Consider the following 14,268-nt stretch of genomic DNA (forward strand, 5'->3'; position numbering starts at 1 on the left):
GCCTATCCAGTTTGGCGATCGCTATAGGATGGTTCAACTTGTCGAAGGCGGCTGATAGGTCAGTGTAGATGACATCTGTTTGCATATGGTCTGTCATACTCTCCTTAATGTACGAGGAGAGACACAGAAGGTTGGAAGTAGTCGACTGGTCTTCGCTCAAGTGGTGCTTGAAGTGAGAGACTAACTCGAACAGTTTAGCTATGGCACACAACGATGTGATGCCGCGAAAGTTGTCGATGTTTCTTTTGCATCCCTTCTTATGCACTGGAAACATCTCAGCTGATTTCTAGCAGGAAGGAAACACCCCTACTGGAGAGGGACATTTCGAACAGAAGGCAGTGAGGAGCCACCAGGCTATCGATGTGTTGCTTGAGAAAGACGGAAGGAACTCCGTCAGGTCCAGGCCTAAATGAAGACATCAGTTGCGAAGCCGCCCTAGTTATCATAGCGAGGTCGATGTTGATAGCTGCCAAAGATTTACCAGCCATTGGAACATTACTGGCTGCTAGAGAAACGTGCTCGTCAGGTAGGTTCTCATCCAAGAATACACTCGCAAACTTGGTTGAGAACAGACCGCAAATGTCCTGAGGGGATGAAGTTTCTTCGCCGTTCAAGTACCATAGTCGATGAAAGGCCAGACTCCTTTTGTTGCTCATTGACACAATTCCAAAAAGTTTTCTGGTGAGATCGAGAGCATTAGGTCCTAAGTAACATCCTAAGCAATGATCGATTCTCTTCGTCGACTTTCTTTTTCGTTAATAACTTGAGCGCATTACCGTTTCTTGTTGTGTGTGCTGAAAATACCTGGGAATGTTTTTACATGGTCGTGGGGATACAAAGAGAAAGTCGACGAAGAGAATCTGTCAATGTTACTTAGGACCTAATGCAAAGTTCAGCTTGAATTGTCTTTCGTGTGAAACAACAGATCAACCATATTGTATCATAGTATGGCCAGTAAGGTTTAGTTCGCATCACGGGATCCCGAGATGTAGGGAACTCTCCTATCAAAGTTTCAAGCTGTATTGATCATGCTTCTATTTGCGAGAAATTGACGGCTAAAGCCATTGTTTATAAAAACAACAATTACGCCCCTTTGAAATGTTGGCACAGAATTTATTAAAAAAAGACAAAGGCGCCATTTTGAAGGAAAAAAAAAATACAAGATCCGAGCTGTAAGATCTAATTACCTGTGGATAATGCGGGGGTGTCTGCACAGGCTGCCGTTGCAAATACGTTCTTAGCCTTTCGGAATCACTTGGCGTTGGCAAGTGGTAGTAAGCGGCTTCCATCATTTGGAACTGAAACGGAAAAAAGGTCGTTACATTTAACACCGGCACAAATGTTACTCTGCTTCGTTAATCTATATTACTTGTATTTGATGTTCTTTCTGCAGCGGCGATGGCCCAAGCGGTGCCACGCCTAATAGCGGCGGTATGTGTGCTTCGTTCGTTCCGCTCACTTTCATACTGGCGCTTGTCACGTTAGGATTCGCCGTATTTGCAACTATACTAGAGCTAGTGTTTATGATAGTATTCGGCCCGTTGCTGATGGCAGTAGATGACGACGTAGGTATCAGAGAGTTTGCACTGTTCGCCGGATCGACCAGGGTGAATGCCGGCTGCTGCTGCTGCTGCTGTTGTTGTTGTTGCTGCTGCTGCTGCTGTTGCTGCTGCTGCTGTTGTTGCTGCTGCTGCTGTTGTTGCTGTTGTTGCTGCTGCTGCTGTTGTTGTTGTTGTTGTGGTTGCTGTTGTGGTTGCGTTTGCTGAGGCGGCAGCTGCGGCTGAGCTCCAGGCTGCTGCAGACTTGGCTGGCCTGACTGACCACCAGGTTGTCTCGTATCTGGTTGGGGTTGTGGTTGTTGCGGTACCGTCGGAGGTTGAGGCTGCTGAGGTTGACCACCGCCTTGCGAGGGCTGCTGCTGCACCAGAGCACCACTAGCGGCCGGCGATTGGCTAGCGTCTAGACTTCCGCTGGTCCGGTTTATCACTTCCTGGGCTATGTTTTTCAATGTAGACATCGGGTGAGTGCTTGCTATATGCATTGATACAGCATGATTGGTGGCATTCTTACCGAGTGTTGTTGGACCGTTCAACAGTTGCTGCTGGGGCGGAGACATTAGGCTGGGAGATGCCCTAAAGTGAATTAAATTAAATTAGCGTTAGAGGATTTTTGATCCCATTAAACAAACAAAAAACTGGATTGGTTAGTACCTGCTGCTGACAGCCGAGTTACTAGGAGATACACAATTGTTGATGATATTCGCTCCACTACTGCTAATCGTTGACGCAGATGAGGTCGTCATTATGTGATTATTCTCGATGCCGGAGGACGCTGACGAGAGCGCGCCACCATGTGGTAGTGGTATGGAATTTTGACCCGGAACCTGCTGGGGCAGTTGCTGTTGCTGCGGTTGCTGTTGTTGGGGCGGAGGGGCTGGAGCTGCCACTACAGCCGCCGCATTCGTCAACAGACTGGACGCGAGGTTCGTCTGCTGTTGCTGTTGCGCCTGCTGCAGTTGCTGACTAAGCGTAGGTTGAGATGCATTTACTATCTGACTGAGGTTACTAACGGCCGCACCGGATGCGTTAGGTGCCACTGTTACCGACGACTGACCACTCGAAACCGACGACGCTGTCGACGAAGATGTGACGCTGGACTGATGTATGGAACCGTTTTCTGCAAAAGGATTTGTGAAACGTTACAATCATCGATGAGCTTTTCAATATTTACCTATCTTACTAGGGTGCTGCTTTGCCACGGCTGCAAATGCCGGACCAATAATTGGTTGAACGAGAACACCTGGCGGCATCTGGGGTGCTACGATACCGGTTATATTCGGTACTACCGCTCCCGCCACCACTGCTGCTGCATTCGTGTGATTTTTACTAGGCGTTGAACTTATTAGACCCGGCTTGCTACTGGACGTAAGGGTGGTGCTACTGCTGATACTCACACCAATACTTCCGATAGTGACTGCTAACACGTTCATGTCCACCTTACTTGCCCGAATCGCCATTGGTTTCACCGGCTGAAATAATCGACGGTCAGCAAATGCATGCCTCGACAGCAAATTGGATAACCTACCGTAATCTTCACATCTTTTGGTCGCTTATCGCTACTGCCATCGAGGGCAACGGCGGACACATCGCTACTGTGATTGTGCATCGTGGACGCACTGCAGTTCATCACTGGCGACTGCGACGGGCTGGTTCCGGAGATTAAGCTGCTGGGAGATCCTGCGGTTTCGTTACTGTTATTGCTATCCGGTGCACCTATGCCTGCCAACGGGAGCACTAAAACGTTATACAAGTGAAACTCTACCTTCTCGATGTGACTCTTGAAGGATTTGAAAACGTAAAATCTTACCGGACATTTCCACCTCGTCCAAACCGATGATATCGTCGTAGATGTACTCATTCTCCTCGAAATCGGGTTCCTGCGAAGAGTCGATGTAGTACTCCACGTCTTCTTTGATCTTTTTGATCTGTTCCACCTCCACCCCGTCGTTGTCCAACATTCGGAGTAACGTTTCCAGCTTTGTCACGTGGAACTTGTGCCTCTCCAGCTTGCCCTTCAGCTCGTCCATCTTTTCCTGTTTGTCCTTGTCGAGCTTTTTTTTCTTGCCGGCTATCAGCGATTCCACCTCGCACTCGAACTGGTCGATCTGTATCTGCAGCGAGCTAATCGACGTCGTTAGCCAACTGCTAATCTCCTCCTTTTCGCGCTGCGCCGGATCCATCTTCTGGGCAGCGCCGAGACCCTCCTTGGAGTATGCTTTCGTTTTCGTTTCCCGCTCGACCACCTTGAAGCGCTCCATTTGCTACAATAGAATAGAAGAAAACGATGTCAGAGACTGATCGTCGAAGGGGACGGGATGACGACTCACAGTCTCTATGAGCCGTCGATTCTCCAGCAGCGCACTCTTGTCCTTGATCTCGCCGGATGCGATCCATGATTTGATCTGATCACGTAACCTCTGCAGCTTCTTGATTTCCTTCTTGAGATCGGCTTCATATTTTTCCTACAAAACGGATGGAATGATGGCGCGTCAGCAGGTGGATGAGATGGACAGTAGATAGGAAGCAAACCTACCTTTTGATTACTGTTTGTAGCATTGTGTACCTTCTGCCAGATATCCTCGAACGTTTCTACACCTTCAGTGACTTTCTTGAGACACCGATCGATTTCACCTGTTGGAAGTCGGGGATTAAGAAGAGAAATTGGAAACATCAATCCATGTTCAGGAGCTTTCAAATTGCACATCACTTTCGTAAGACTTTTCATTTATTCGTTGAATGAAATCTCTTTAACTTTTTCGAAGGGACGTATCAGCTTTTGTAAACAATGCATTTGACTAATTTTTGTTCGTTTTGTGTAAGATTTATCGAATTTGACTCGATATTTTTATGTTACAGCCAAAAGTTTCCATACACATGTGTCGTTACTGCTCAATAGATGCCATCACAGAATGTGTTAACTTTCTATCCATGATGTATCGGAATAATTATTGAAAAAAAAGAAGATATAAATCGGCGAGCTATTTGAACGAATCCTAAATTTAGCTAAATAAATACTTAAATACCTGTTTGATCAATGCGCAAATGTTGCAAACAGATTCAATCATCCCAACAGCAAGCAGAGGCAAAAAAATACAACGATCATTTCGAGCGATTTTGCACGATACAAAAACAGTCAAATTTGAACTGATACCACAACGTTGTGAGATTTGAATAAGAAATACAAAGTATAGAGCATGGTTCTCCTATTTTTTGGGTATACAATGTAACAATTAAAAATTAATTTTGATTAACTTTGAAAATCGCCAGCTAGCTTAGAAGAAATACCCCTCTGTGAGGCGTTCAAAGAATAAAGATTGTAGGGACCATCCCTAAAAGACGTAGCACATTTTTGACCAATTTTAGACCCACCCCTCCCCCTTCGTAGCGTGTTTTGCCATACCTAATGCATTTATTTATTTATTTACATCAACAGGTTTAGTGTAGCCTAGAGAGGGTCTACTATAAGAGAGGAGCGGACTGGTTGGTTTTGAGCCGAACGAACTGTCAATGCCACACGCAGAAAAATGGATTTTTGTTTCAGGGCCTAATGTATTTTGTTATTGATTCAAACATATTGTATCACTATTTCAACAAAAAATATTTTTGAATCAACAAAATGGTTTTTAGAATCAACAAACAGAATATTGACTCTACAACCGGTTTGTTGATTCAAAAATATTTTTATTTGAATTACCGAATAATATATTTGGATCAACACCACAAATATATTAGGCTCTGAGCCAAAAATATATCCATTTGAATTTAAAAATCATTTCTCTGCGTGCAGAGCCAATCGAGCAGCGCCTATCTTGATTGCATTGCCAGTGTTGCTAACAATCACCTAGGCATAGTTTGCCAAGGTAGTTTGTTTTGAAACCGCTTCTCTTTTACACTAGACACATCTCTAGTTCAGACTAAAGAGTTATGAGGGTGTTACTGGGGGTGAGACAGCTTTCGATCAATCGGAATTAATTTTGAGTAACTCTAATAGCGAATTCGTTTATTATTCAGTTCCAACCTGGATCGGGTATCAAGATTGGGTCTGCTTGTTTTCTGACAAACGTCAGTTTGTTCGTTTGTTTTTAAAACCTAGCTCAGGTTGAGGTTCGCACTGACAAAAAGTTCGGTTTCGCACTGGGTTGGAACTGGTTCCAACCCCGATAATAAACGAATTCGCTATAAGTAACTTGCGTTGCTCAATATCTTATTCACATAGCAACCTGATTGTTATATTGAAACCAATGTTGATACCGATGCTGTCAAGCAAAGTAAGTTGACGTGCTTTCCAGTTTTCAATGATGAACCTCGATGTAAGTATCAAAATAAGAGAAGAGGTGACAATACGGGGGCGAAAATGAGCCACTTTTCTGTCAAACGTGAACCAGCTCCTGATTGACCGATTTCATGTGCGTACAGGGCTGGTAGCAGGTCACTTTTTAGTGACTTGGTCACTATTTTCAAGCCAGTCACTAAAAAGTCACTTTTTTCATCAAAAGGTCACTAAAGTCACTATTCCTTAAAATTTAGTCACTAAAGTCGCTTTCTTACTACCATGTTGAGAGTAAAAACAAATTTTAAAAACTTACATCAAATCATAGATTTATTTGGTAACAAATGCGTGTTAGAAAGATTATTTGTTTGATCTCGAATTGGTTTTAGACCTATCACAAATTGTCAGAGGTTCCGAAAAAATTCTAGACCCAGTAGTCTGGCTATTTTCCTTCGAAATCTTGCATGTTTTCCAAGCCTAAAATGTCAAAAAGTAGTCTAGGAAAGTGCTCTCGACATTTTTTCAAAGGTCAGAATTTGAATAATCTCTGACACCCGGTAGCTTTAGCATTTGTCCAAACACCGAAAATATCATGTCACAGAATCAGGAGTTCCTTTTTAAGTCCATTAAATTGTATTGCATTTTTTTCGTACGAATAATCCGGAACTACGAAAACAAATTGCCAGGTCCAGGTTTTAGAAAAACAAAATATGTCCATGGCAATAACATATTATTTTATATGTTTCAGAAGCATTTAAATTGTTCAAGGACACTTATGTAAAAAAATTGGAAAATTATGTCAGGCATTGCAATTTTCTCAATTCGGTGATCTCGAATTTTGAAGCCAAAAAAAATGTCCAAAACCAAGGGATAGGTCACTACGCACACCAATCTTGGGTCATCTTATTTGTCAGTGTACCACAGGTGTGCCGATTGTGCCGGTCATAGAGCAAGCTGCGATTGTTTGTAAAATACCCATCCCGGCAACCGGGTATTTCTGACACCTTGAATGTTTTGGTTTAAAATCGCAGGGATAAATCGGATTGAGGATGACGCGGGAAGTGGCGGGTGTGCGAAATTATGATGTTTTGTGTTCATAGGACAATAAAAATCCTGTGTTTTAGGGTTTTATAATGCCCTCAAAGGCAGATCAGAAACCTAGCCTTTCGTGATGTGAAAAGCAACGGTCTATTAGCGGCCGGAAAGATTTGGAACCGGTTGGGAACATAATTCAAGATCGACTATAGATGATGATGAATAGACTTCTGTAGTTTGTTTGGTGTGAGTTGCAGCATTATTCGAATTAAGGGTATTAATAAGGTCTGATCAACTGCCTCTGTCTTTTGAGCCCACTCTAGAACCTACATTTCGTATTTAGATCTATAAGTTAACTGCTCGTCTGAGTTCCTCTGGTATATTCAATTAGAGGATGTTACTGAATATACAGTCAAACAGCACGTAATGACAGTTGTCCAGTAGTGCTCCCATTTTATTTAAAATGTACCAATACTTACGAAATTGTGCCGAAGATGTGCCGATGGATGTGTCCAAGTTGTGCCGAATTTAATTTCGGCATAATGTGTTGAGTGACTTACCCTTTGTCCAAAACTCTAAAATGCATCCCTAAATCCCTATTTTTTCACGATCGAGATTTTTAGTCCTAGACGCATTCAAATGTTGCTTTATGACCGTGATCTTTCCATCTGGGATAATTTCCTTCGTTCCATACAAATGAGATGTTTTTGCGATCTAGAAAAGTTGTCTAGGTCCAAGTCTAGGTCCCACAGTTATGAATTTATTTCTATGTGTTACAGAAGTTTCTCTTCTTGGAAGGAATAGAGACGACCAATGCGCTATAGCGGCTACAAAGAGGAGAACGATTTTTTTAATTAAAATACTAATCGCTAATCGCATCGCTTATTCTATATTCTAGATATTTAAAATTGACTGTCCTAAAATTGTCAAAATCTGTCTAAATCTTTGAATTTGAACAATTTTGTCTGTGCCTCAATTTTGTGATCTAATCATCAAAGTGTGATTTGGATCTAATATCAACTTAGTAGATAGTTTGTTTGAAAAAATAGCTTATTACATTCATACTTATTTTTTGAGGACAATGGGATCCTTAAATTGTTTGTTTTATTTTTTTAGAAACATGAAAAATGCGCATGATGGGTTTGTGGGTTTATAAAATTTCTCGAACTGGCAATCGCAATCAACGGAAGATTGAAACCATATCTTTCCAATTAATAAATGTCACTATTGGTCACTTTTTTATTGTTTAAAAGTCACTATTTGGTCACTATTTTCGTTATTTTAGTCACTAAAGTCACTACTATTCAATCACATACTCACTACCAGCCCTGTGTGCGTAAGATAGAGATAGAGATAGAAATAAAAGAGGAAGAAGCCAATTGTCACCTCTTCCTCTTAGGCATAAAATAAAAAAGGAAACTTATAATCTATAATCTATAATCTTTCCGAGATATAACTTTCGACTGTATGGGTGTTGCATGCAAGCCAGTTGGTAGAAACAGAATGTGTGTAATAATACCCCGTACAGACTATGGCTTACATCATGTAATATAAGCTGTCTTGCAATGAGCACTCATACATCTAGTTTTCACTGGAAATCCTATGTATGAGTGCTCATTGCAAGACAACCTATATTACATGACATAAGCCATACTCTGTACGTCAATCAATACGAAACTAACGATTTTAAATTGGCTCACTACTTGACTAGCCTATTGGTCCCAAGCAAATCGATTAACACACCCCATTCTAGTCAAAAGTCTAGTACTACACTATGTTTGTTTTGATTCGCTAAGTTTGACAGATAAAATGAGTACCAGAGCTGAGCCAAAAAGTTGAGCTCGTTTTTTCGGGACCTTCTGGTCTTAGAGTTACCTCTATGGTATAACAGTTGATATGGAAAAAAAGGACAATATCCTGGGTGGTAGAATCTTAAAAAGTGGCGGCAAACTCCCAATCCATGAAGTGGAATGAGGAGAAGAGGAATGGCGTAGATGGCTTGAAAAACCTAGGTAAGCCACCATCGCCTCATACTGTATGAAACTAATATTCTGCCCGACAACGACTCTGCAGCTTGAAACTCTGCGAACTGTGTCTCAGAGTCGGCGCACTACCGGGAAAACTGGAGGAGCTTCGCGTACTCAAGCTTTCAAATTAATTAACCACTTCATTCGAGCAGTTAAAATGACGTTTACTACCACTCGAACTTTGAAATAAAACATTATTTTGAAATTTTTTTCTTCTAGAACCACGAGAAAAGTAGCCAACATTTCAGGCATAACATTTGATAACGGCACAAGAGCATTTGTAAACAAACTTTCTAAGGCCCTTTCCACGTGAACCAAAGTACGTCCACGCAAACCAATACCACTTTCGGAAAGGTGCTAGTTGCCCCTATCCGATGATGTTGTTGGTTTGCGTGGGCGTACTTTGGTTCACGTGTAAAGGGCCTTAGAAAGTTTGTTTACAAATGCTCTTGTGCCGTTATCAAATGTTATGCCTGATTTGTTCGTTTCTTTAAAAAAAATAGAAATTAGTTGGTCCAGTTTTGTGAAATCGCTGGTAGAAAGTCACACCAAAACTGCTTGACAAAGTGGTCAATTAAAACCCGGACCGGATCAACTTAACCATTATATTGTCCGAACATTCTTCAATACACGTAGGAGTGAGTAGTGTGGTGTGTTGGATACTCTGGCACATACTTTTACGAGAACCACGACAAATGCAATCGCGGTCTGACTAGCGCGTCTACCGTTCGTTGGCTGTCGTGCGATGGCGGTTTGGTTTAGCTGTGTGGTGTTTTGGTGATAGGCTGGTATGACGGCTTGTGGAGCTGTTCCCGATGCACAGGCGCTTCCTTAAGACGAAGCCGGTCGACGACGGCAAGGCCGCGTTCTGTCAAACCGGGAGGGGAATCTCTCCTTAGCGATTAGGGCTCTCTGGAAGTTTTAAAATACTCTTGCCCTGCAAGTTTAGGCAGCCCTCACCTCGAGTGAGTGGCAACAGGAATATGGAAGAAGTAATACGAAAGGTGAATTCCGTCCTGAGCGATATTTCACGCGCAAGATTTTGCGAAGGTACAAGAGGGAGAGAAGTAATAGTTGTCTCTCTCATTCCAACGCAAAGTTTGTGACTCCGTGTCACCATTTTGTTGTGGCCATGCACGCCTTATTCAACAATCGGCCGTTAAGCATGGTCGTGTCGTCTTCCCAGTGGGTTTCATCGCTATAGTTTAAATTTACCTGAAGGATCGATCACATGGTACAATTAAGAAAACATCAAATTGAAGGTTTGTAACAGAACGGTTACATGTACCAGGCGTTCGTGTGTTATAATCAAGATACCTCCATTTTGGACTGGTCAGGACCAATCAGGCCACACGATTCGGCATAACAATTAAGCTTCACTTCGCCTAACAGTCAAGGACCAATTCCAACCTCTGGTTCGACTGACCACGAAGGAGGTTACCCCTAACCGAAAAGGAGCATTTCCCTTTTGGCACGGTCACTCCGATATCGTCATAGTACGTGTGAATCCTTGCCAACGAGGGAAGAAGCCTGGAAAGTCTCCAAGCCACACACGAATAACAAGCCCCGTCAAACCGGCGTGCAGTCATCAAACCACCATTCCTCATCGGTTCAGAAAACACCAGTCACCTTTCGTAGCAATAGCAGCGAGTAATTGCAGTACGTCGCCGGATCGTCGGCATCAGCAGCAAGGTGGCAGTTTCCCCGCCAATCCATATCTTATCTTTCAGTTCATACTCCGCAATAATCTCTATGCAGGTAACCGTACACTGCACATCTTGTTCACGAAGTTCCTTGGACTACTAAGTAATAAGTAAACCCTGAGACCCAGCTCGAGGAGTGTCTTGCTACTGCACTTGCCGGTACGAACGAATAATTAAACGTCTTTAGAACTTAGTTGTACTTTTCACGAAATACCTCAATATTTATGTTGGATTTCCTCATGTCTGAAATTAGTTCAACAAGATGAGAGGGATCTTTTACAGATTGTGCGAGATAAGCTATTTATGTGCACAGGGCAGAAACGTCTCAAATCTCTGGTAGAGTACCAACATGTATAGTCCTGAAATAACACCACCCCATCATCAAAAATCTTCAACAACAACACTTTAACCAATCGATCCCTTGAATCTTTTAATGCTTTTAAAAACTGTGTTTATATTGAAAACCAAATATGCTGTCAGACGATATTTTCTTTGATCAGAAAATCGAGACTACTATGATCATTTTTGAGTGAGTAACTCAAATTTACTCGCTGCAAATATTTTTACTCTGAGTACAGCTGTGTTGCCCCTAGTACCCCGTTCACATTACAGCGTATATCACGTGATATACGTTGTCTTGCAATGAGCATTCATACATCTAGTTTTCACTGGAAATCCTATGTATGAGTGCTCATTGCAAGACAGCCTATATTACATGATATAGGCTGTAATGGGAACGGGGTGTGTTATAAGAATTATCAACAAGAAAAACGTCATCAAGATAGCCTTGTAACATGTTACAACTCCGTATTGTCAGTGCCGAAAAGTTCTACGTTACGACACTCTTTTGAGTGCAATATAGGTAGTTATGCTTGCCGAGTTGGATAATAACGACAAGTGATGAAAAACCAAATTTAACAACGAATGACATACAAGATTTTTTTGGCACTCGGTACTGAAAAGTGTCGGTTTTCGACACTGTATTGATTAACATAATGGCCTAGTACCCTAATAAAAATAACCATAAAAGAGAGCTTAACGACGTGTTCGGGGTATCGTCCAAACCATTTGTGGGATAGTTTACCCATCCAGGATACAGTTCGTTTATGGTATTCCTTACTATCAGATTAACGGGGGTTCACGGTACTATAGACTGTTCCAGAAAGTATAAGCACACCTTATTTTAACGGTCACTTTGAATATAATGAAATATTTCAACATGTTTTGGCTGCGGCCTTTTGTTTGCTCATTTCTGAATGACATAGCATCAAAAAAGTGCTCAGTTTTGTGTTTCCTGTCAAAATGCGTGGTCTTACTCCGAAACAACGAAAAAGTATCGTGCACAAATGTTCACTCGGCTGTCGACAAAAGCAGGCCACTCTCGATGTGTACTACGCGATCGTCTGTTTTCTCGGCAGCAACCATTGTGTGGTCCTCCTCATTGTTCTTCATCAGCTGTTCTTTCGGTCGATGCGTCGTCGACTTTGGAAAGCAACCGTTTCGTGATAAGAGTGTGAGTGCTGACCACGTTTTGCGTCCATTGCTGCAATGGACGCACTCTGACCCTCGTTGGCGTACAACAATTTGCCATACAATGACCCTACTGGAAGCGGCTCCAGTTCTGATGGAGGAGGCTTTTTGGATAGCGGAAGATAAAGTGTTTATTGTGTTGTACCTTTTGACTATAGTTTTAAGATGTATTGTATAGTGACCAAGAATCCTCGGCTCTGTAAAGTTAATTCGGTTGAGCCTTATCAAATAAATTAATAAACAAACAAATGGTGCACTGTGTGCGGACTCTCCTTGAGAAAAATTGGCCAAGGAAGAGGGCAACCGGTGAACACTCGTGTTTATTTCTGTTACCGTGGGGACGTAATTTGTTATTCACCCCGGTCCCTTTCAAATTGTATTATTATTTATGTATGGTCCTTATATTTGAAATGACGTTTCACATTCATCTAGTGATGGCCGATTTACATTCGAATAATCGATTAATCGATTAACGAACCGAAAAGTAAAATATTTGTAATGGCGATATAAGCATTAACTTCTTCAGAGGATCATCACCGATCGTTTCAAACATGTGCTGCACTCTCATTGGTGGAAAAATGAAAGCACAGCGAACAAAAAATAATCGATTTGTTGTTAATCGAGTAATTCAAAAATGGGACATCTCTGATTTTGGTGTGATTGTTTTGATAAAAAAGTGCGCATATTTTTTTCTCTACCGAGGGGGCATCAAAACCACAAAATTACCTTGCATACGGGGGTATTCATTGGATGAAAGGGACCGTGAAAGAGGACACTAAAACAGAAAGTTTTTCTTCCGACAGTTTCATCTTAGTATTCATCTTTGAAGAGGGTGTAAGCATCGGAGCGGTACGAAGTGCGATTAAAAAATATAGAGAACAGTGTACTTTTGAAGATGCGCCGAAGAGTGGCCGAAAATCCGGTCCTTTAAGTCCGGATATCGATAAAAAGATCAGGGATGCCTACAAACGAAAACCAGCGATTTCCGTTCGGGATGTTGCGAAAAAACTAGGGACCTCGTCGAGTAACGTCATGCGTGCCAAAGAAAGACTTGGGCTAAAACATACCGGAAGCAGAAAAAACCCAAAAGGAACCCAAAACAGGCCGCGTCCGTGAAACTACGGGCCCGCAAACTCTACGATTCGTTATTGTGTCGAAATTCTGGGTGTATAATAATGGATGACGAAGCGTACGTGAAACTAGATTATAAAACGCTTCCCGGACCACAATTCTATACTGTAAGCGAAGGTAAGGACATCCCCGAAACGGAGAAGGCAATTTTTACCGAAAAATTCGGTAAGGTTATGGTTTGGCAGGCAATATGCGAGTGTGGTAAAACATCTAGTCCGTACATCACAACGGAGACGATGAACATTCAGAAATACGTTAAGGAATGTCTTCAGAAGCGATTGTTGCCGATGATCAGGCAGCACGAAGGTCAAGTAGTATTTTGGCCTGATTTGGCGTCATGTCATTACGCAAAGGACACTTTAGAATGGTACAAAAGTCAAAATGTATGTTTCGTGCCGAAAGACATGAATCCGCCGAACTGCCCGGAGGCACGGCCAATCGAGACTTTTTGGGCTTTAACCAAAGCAAAGCTTCGAAAATTAATAAAACCAGCGGACGACATCCAAAAATTCAAAAAAGATTGGCCAAAAGTGGTCAAAATGGTGGGAAGTACCACTGTGCAGAAGCTAATGGATCATGTTCGAAGAAAAGTTAGGAGTCTTGGCTATGATTAAATATGTTGATTAAACGAGAGTAAAATATCATTTGAAATACAAATACAAATATGATTTGCCAAATAAAATTATTAAAACTTAAAAAACATGACTTTTTTGTTATTTTGAAAGTGTGCTTATACATTCTGGAACAGTCTATCGCATAGAGGTAACTCTAAGGCCAGAAGGTCCCGAAAAAACGTACTCAACTTTTTGGCTCAGCTCTGGTACTCTCTTCGGTCCCAAGCTAATCGATGAACCCCTCGAAATATAGGAAAATCCATCCCTAATTTTATCTGTCAAACTTTCATAGAAACATAGTGTAGTACTAGAATTTCGACTAGAATGAGGAACGTTCATCGATGTACTTGGAACCGATAAGCTATAATCCAGTGTAAGCCAAATTTAAAATCGTTGGTT

The 14,268-nt window shown here is 41.9% G+C and overlaps 1 protein-coding gene across 7 annotated transcripts in view; it reads right to left on the reverse strand.

Annotated features, from left to right (window-relative positions):
- Not3 (CCR4-associated factor Not3) overlaps positions 1-14,268 on the reverse strand; it is a 28,425-nt gene that overhangs the window by 8,510 nt on the left and 5,647 nt on the right. The window contains exons 2-10 of one of the 7 annotated variants that reach the window (XM_065221251.1): positions 4,093-4,190; positions 3,887-4,021; positions 3,367-3,820; positions 3,085-3,293; positions 2,740-3,028; positions 2,211-2,676; positions 2,071-2,132; positions 1,370-1,995; positions 1,188-1,298 (exon numbers count right to left, since the gene is read on the reverse strand). In XM_065221251.1, coding sequence (XP_065077323.1) covers positions 1,188-1,298; positions 1,370-1,995; positions 2,071-2,132; positions 2,211-2,676; positions 2,740-3,028; positions 3,085-3,293; positions 3,367-3,820; positions 3,887-4,021; positions 4,093-4,190 — 2,450 coding nt within the window. Of the gene's footprint in view, positions 1-1,187; positions 1,299-1,369; positions 2,133-2,210; positions 2,677-2,730; positions 3,029-3,084; positions 3,294-3,366; positions 3,821-3,886; positions 4,022-4,092; positions 4,191-14,268 lie in introns of all 7 variants that reach the window. The other 6 variants (XM_065221246.1, XM_065221255.1, XM_065221231.1 and 3 more) reach the window with 6 other exon arrangements.

This window comes from Ochlerotatus camptorhynchus, unplaced genomic scaffold, assembly GCF_037179485.1.
Source record: "Ochlerotatus camptorhynchus isolate MF236.1 unplaced genomic scaffold, CSIRO-AGI_Acam_v1.1 ptg000012l, whole genome shotgun sequence".
Lineage (NCBI taxonomy): Eukaryota > Metazoa > Arthropoda > Insecta > Diptera > Culicidae > Ochlerotatus > Ochlerotatus camptorhynchus.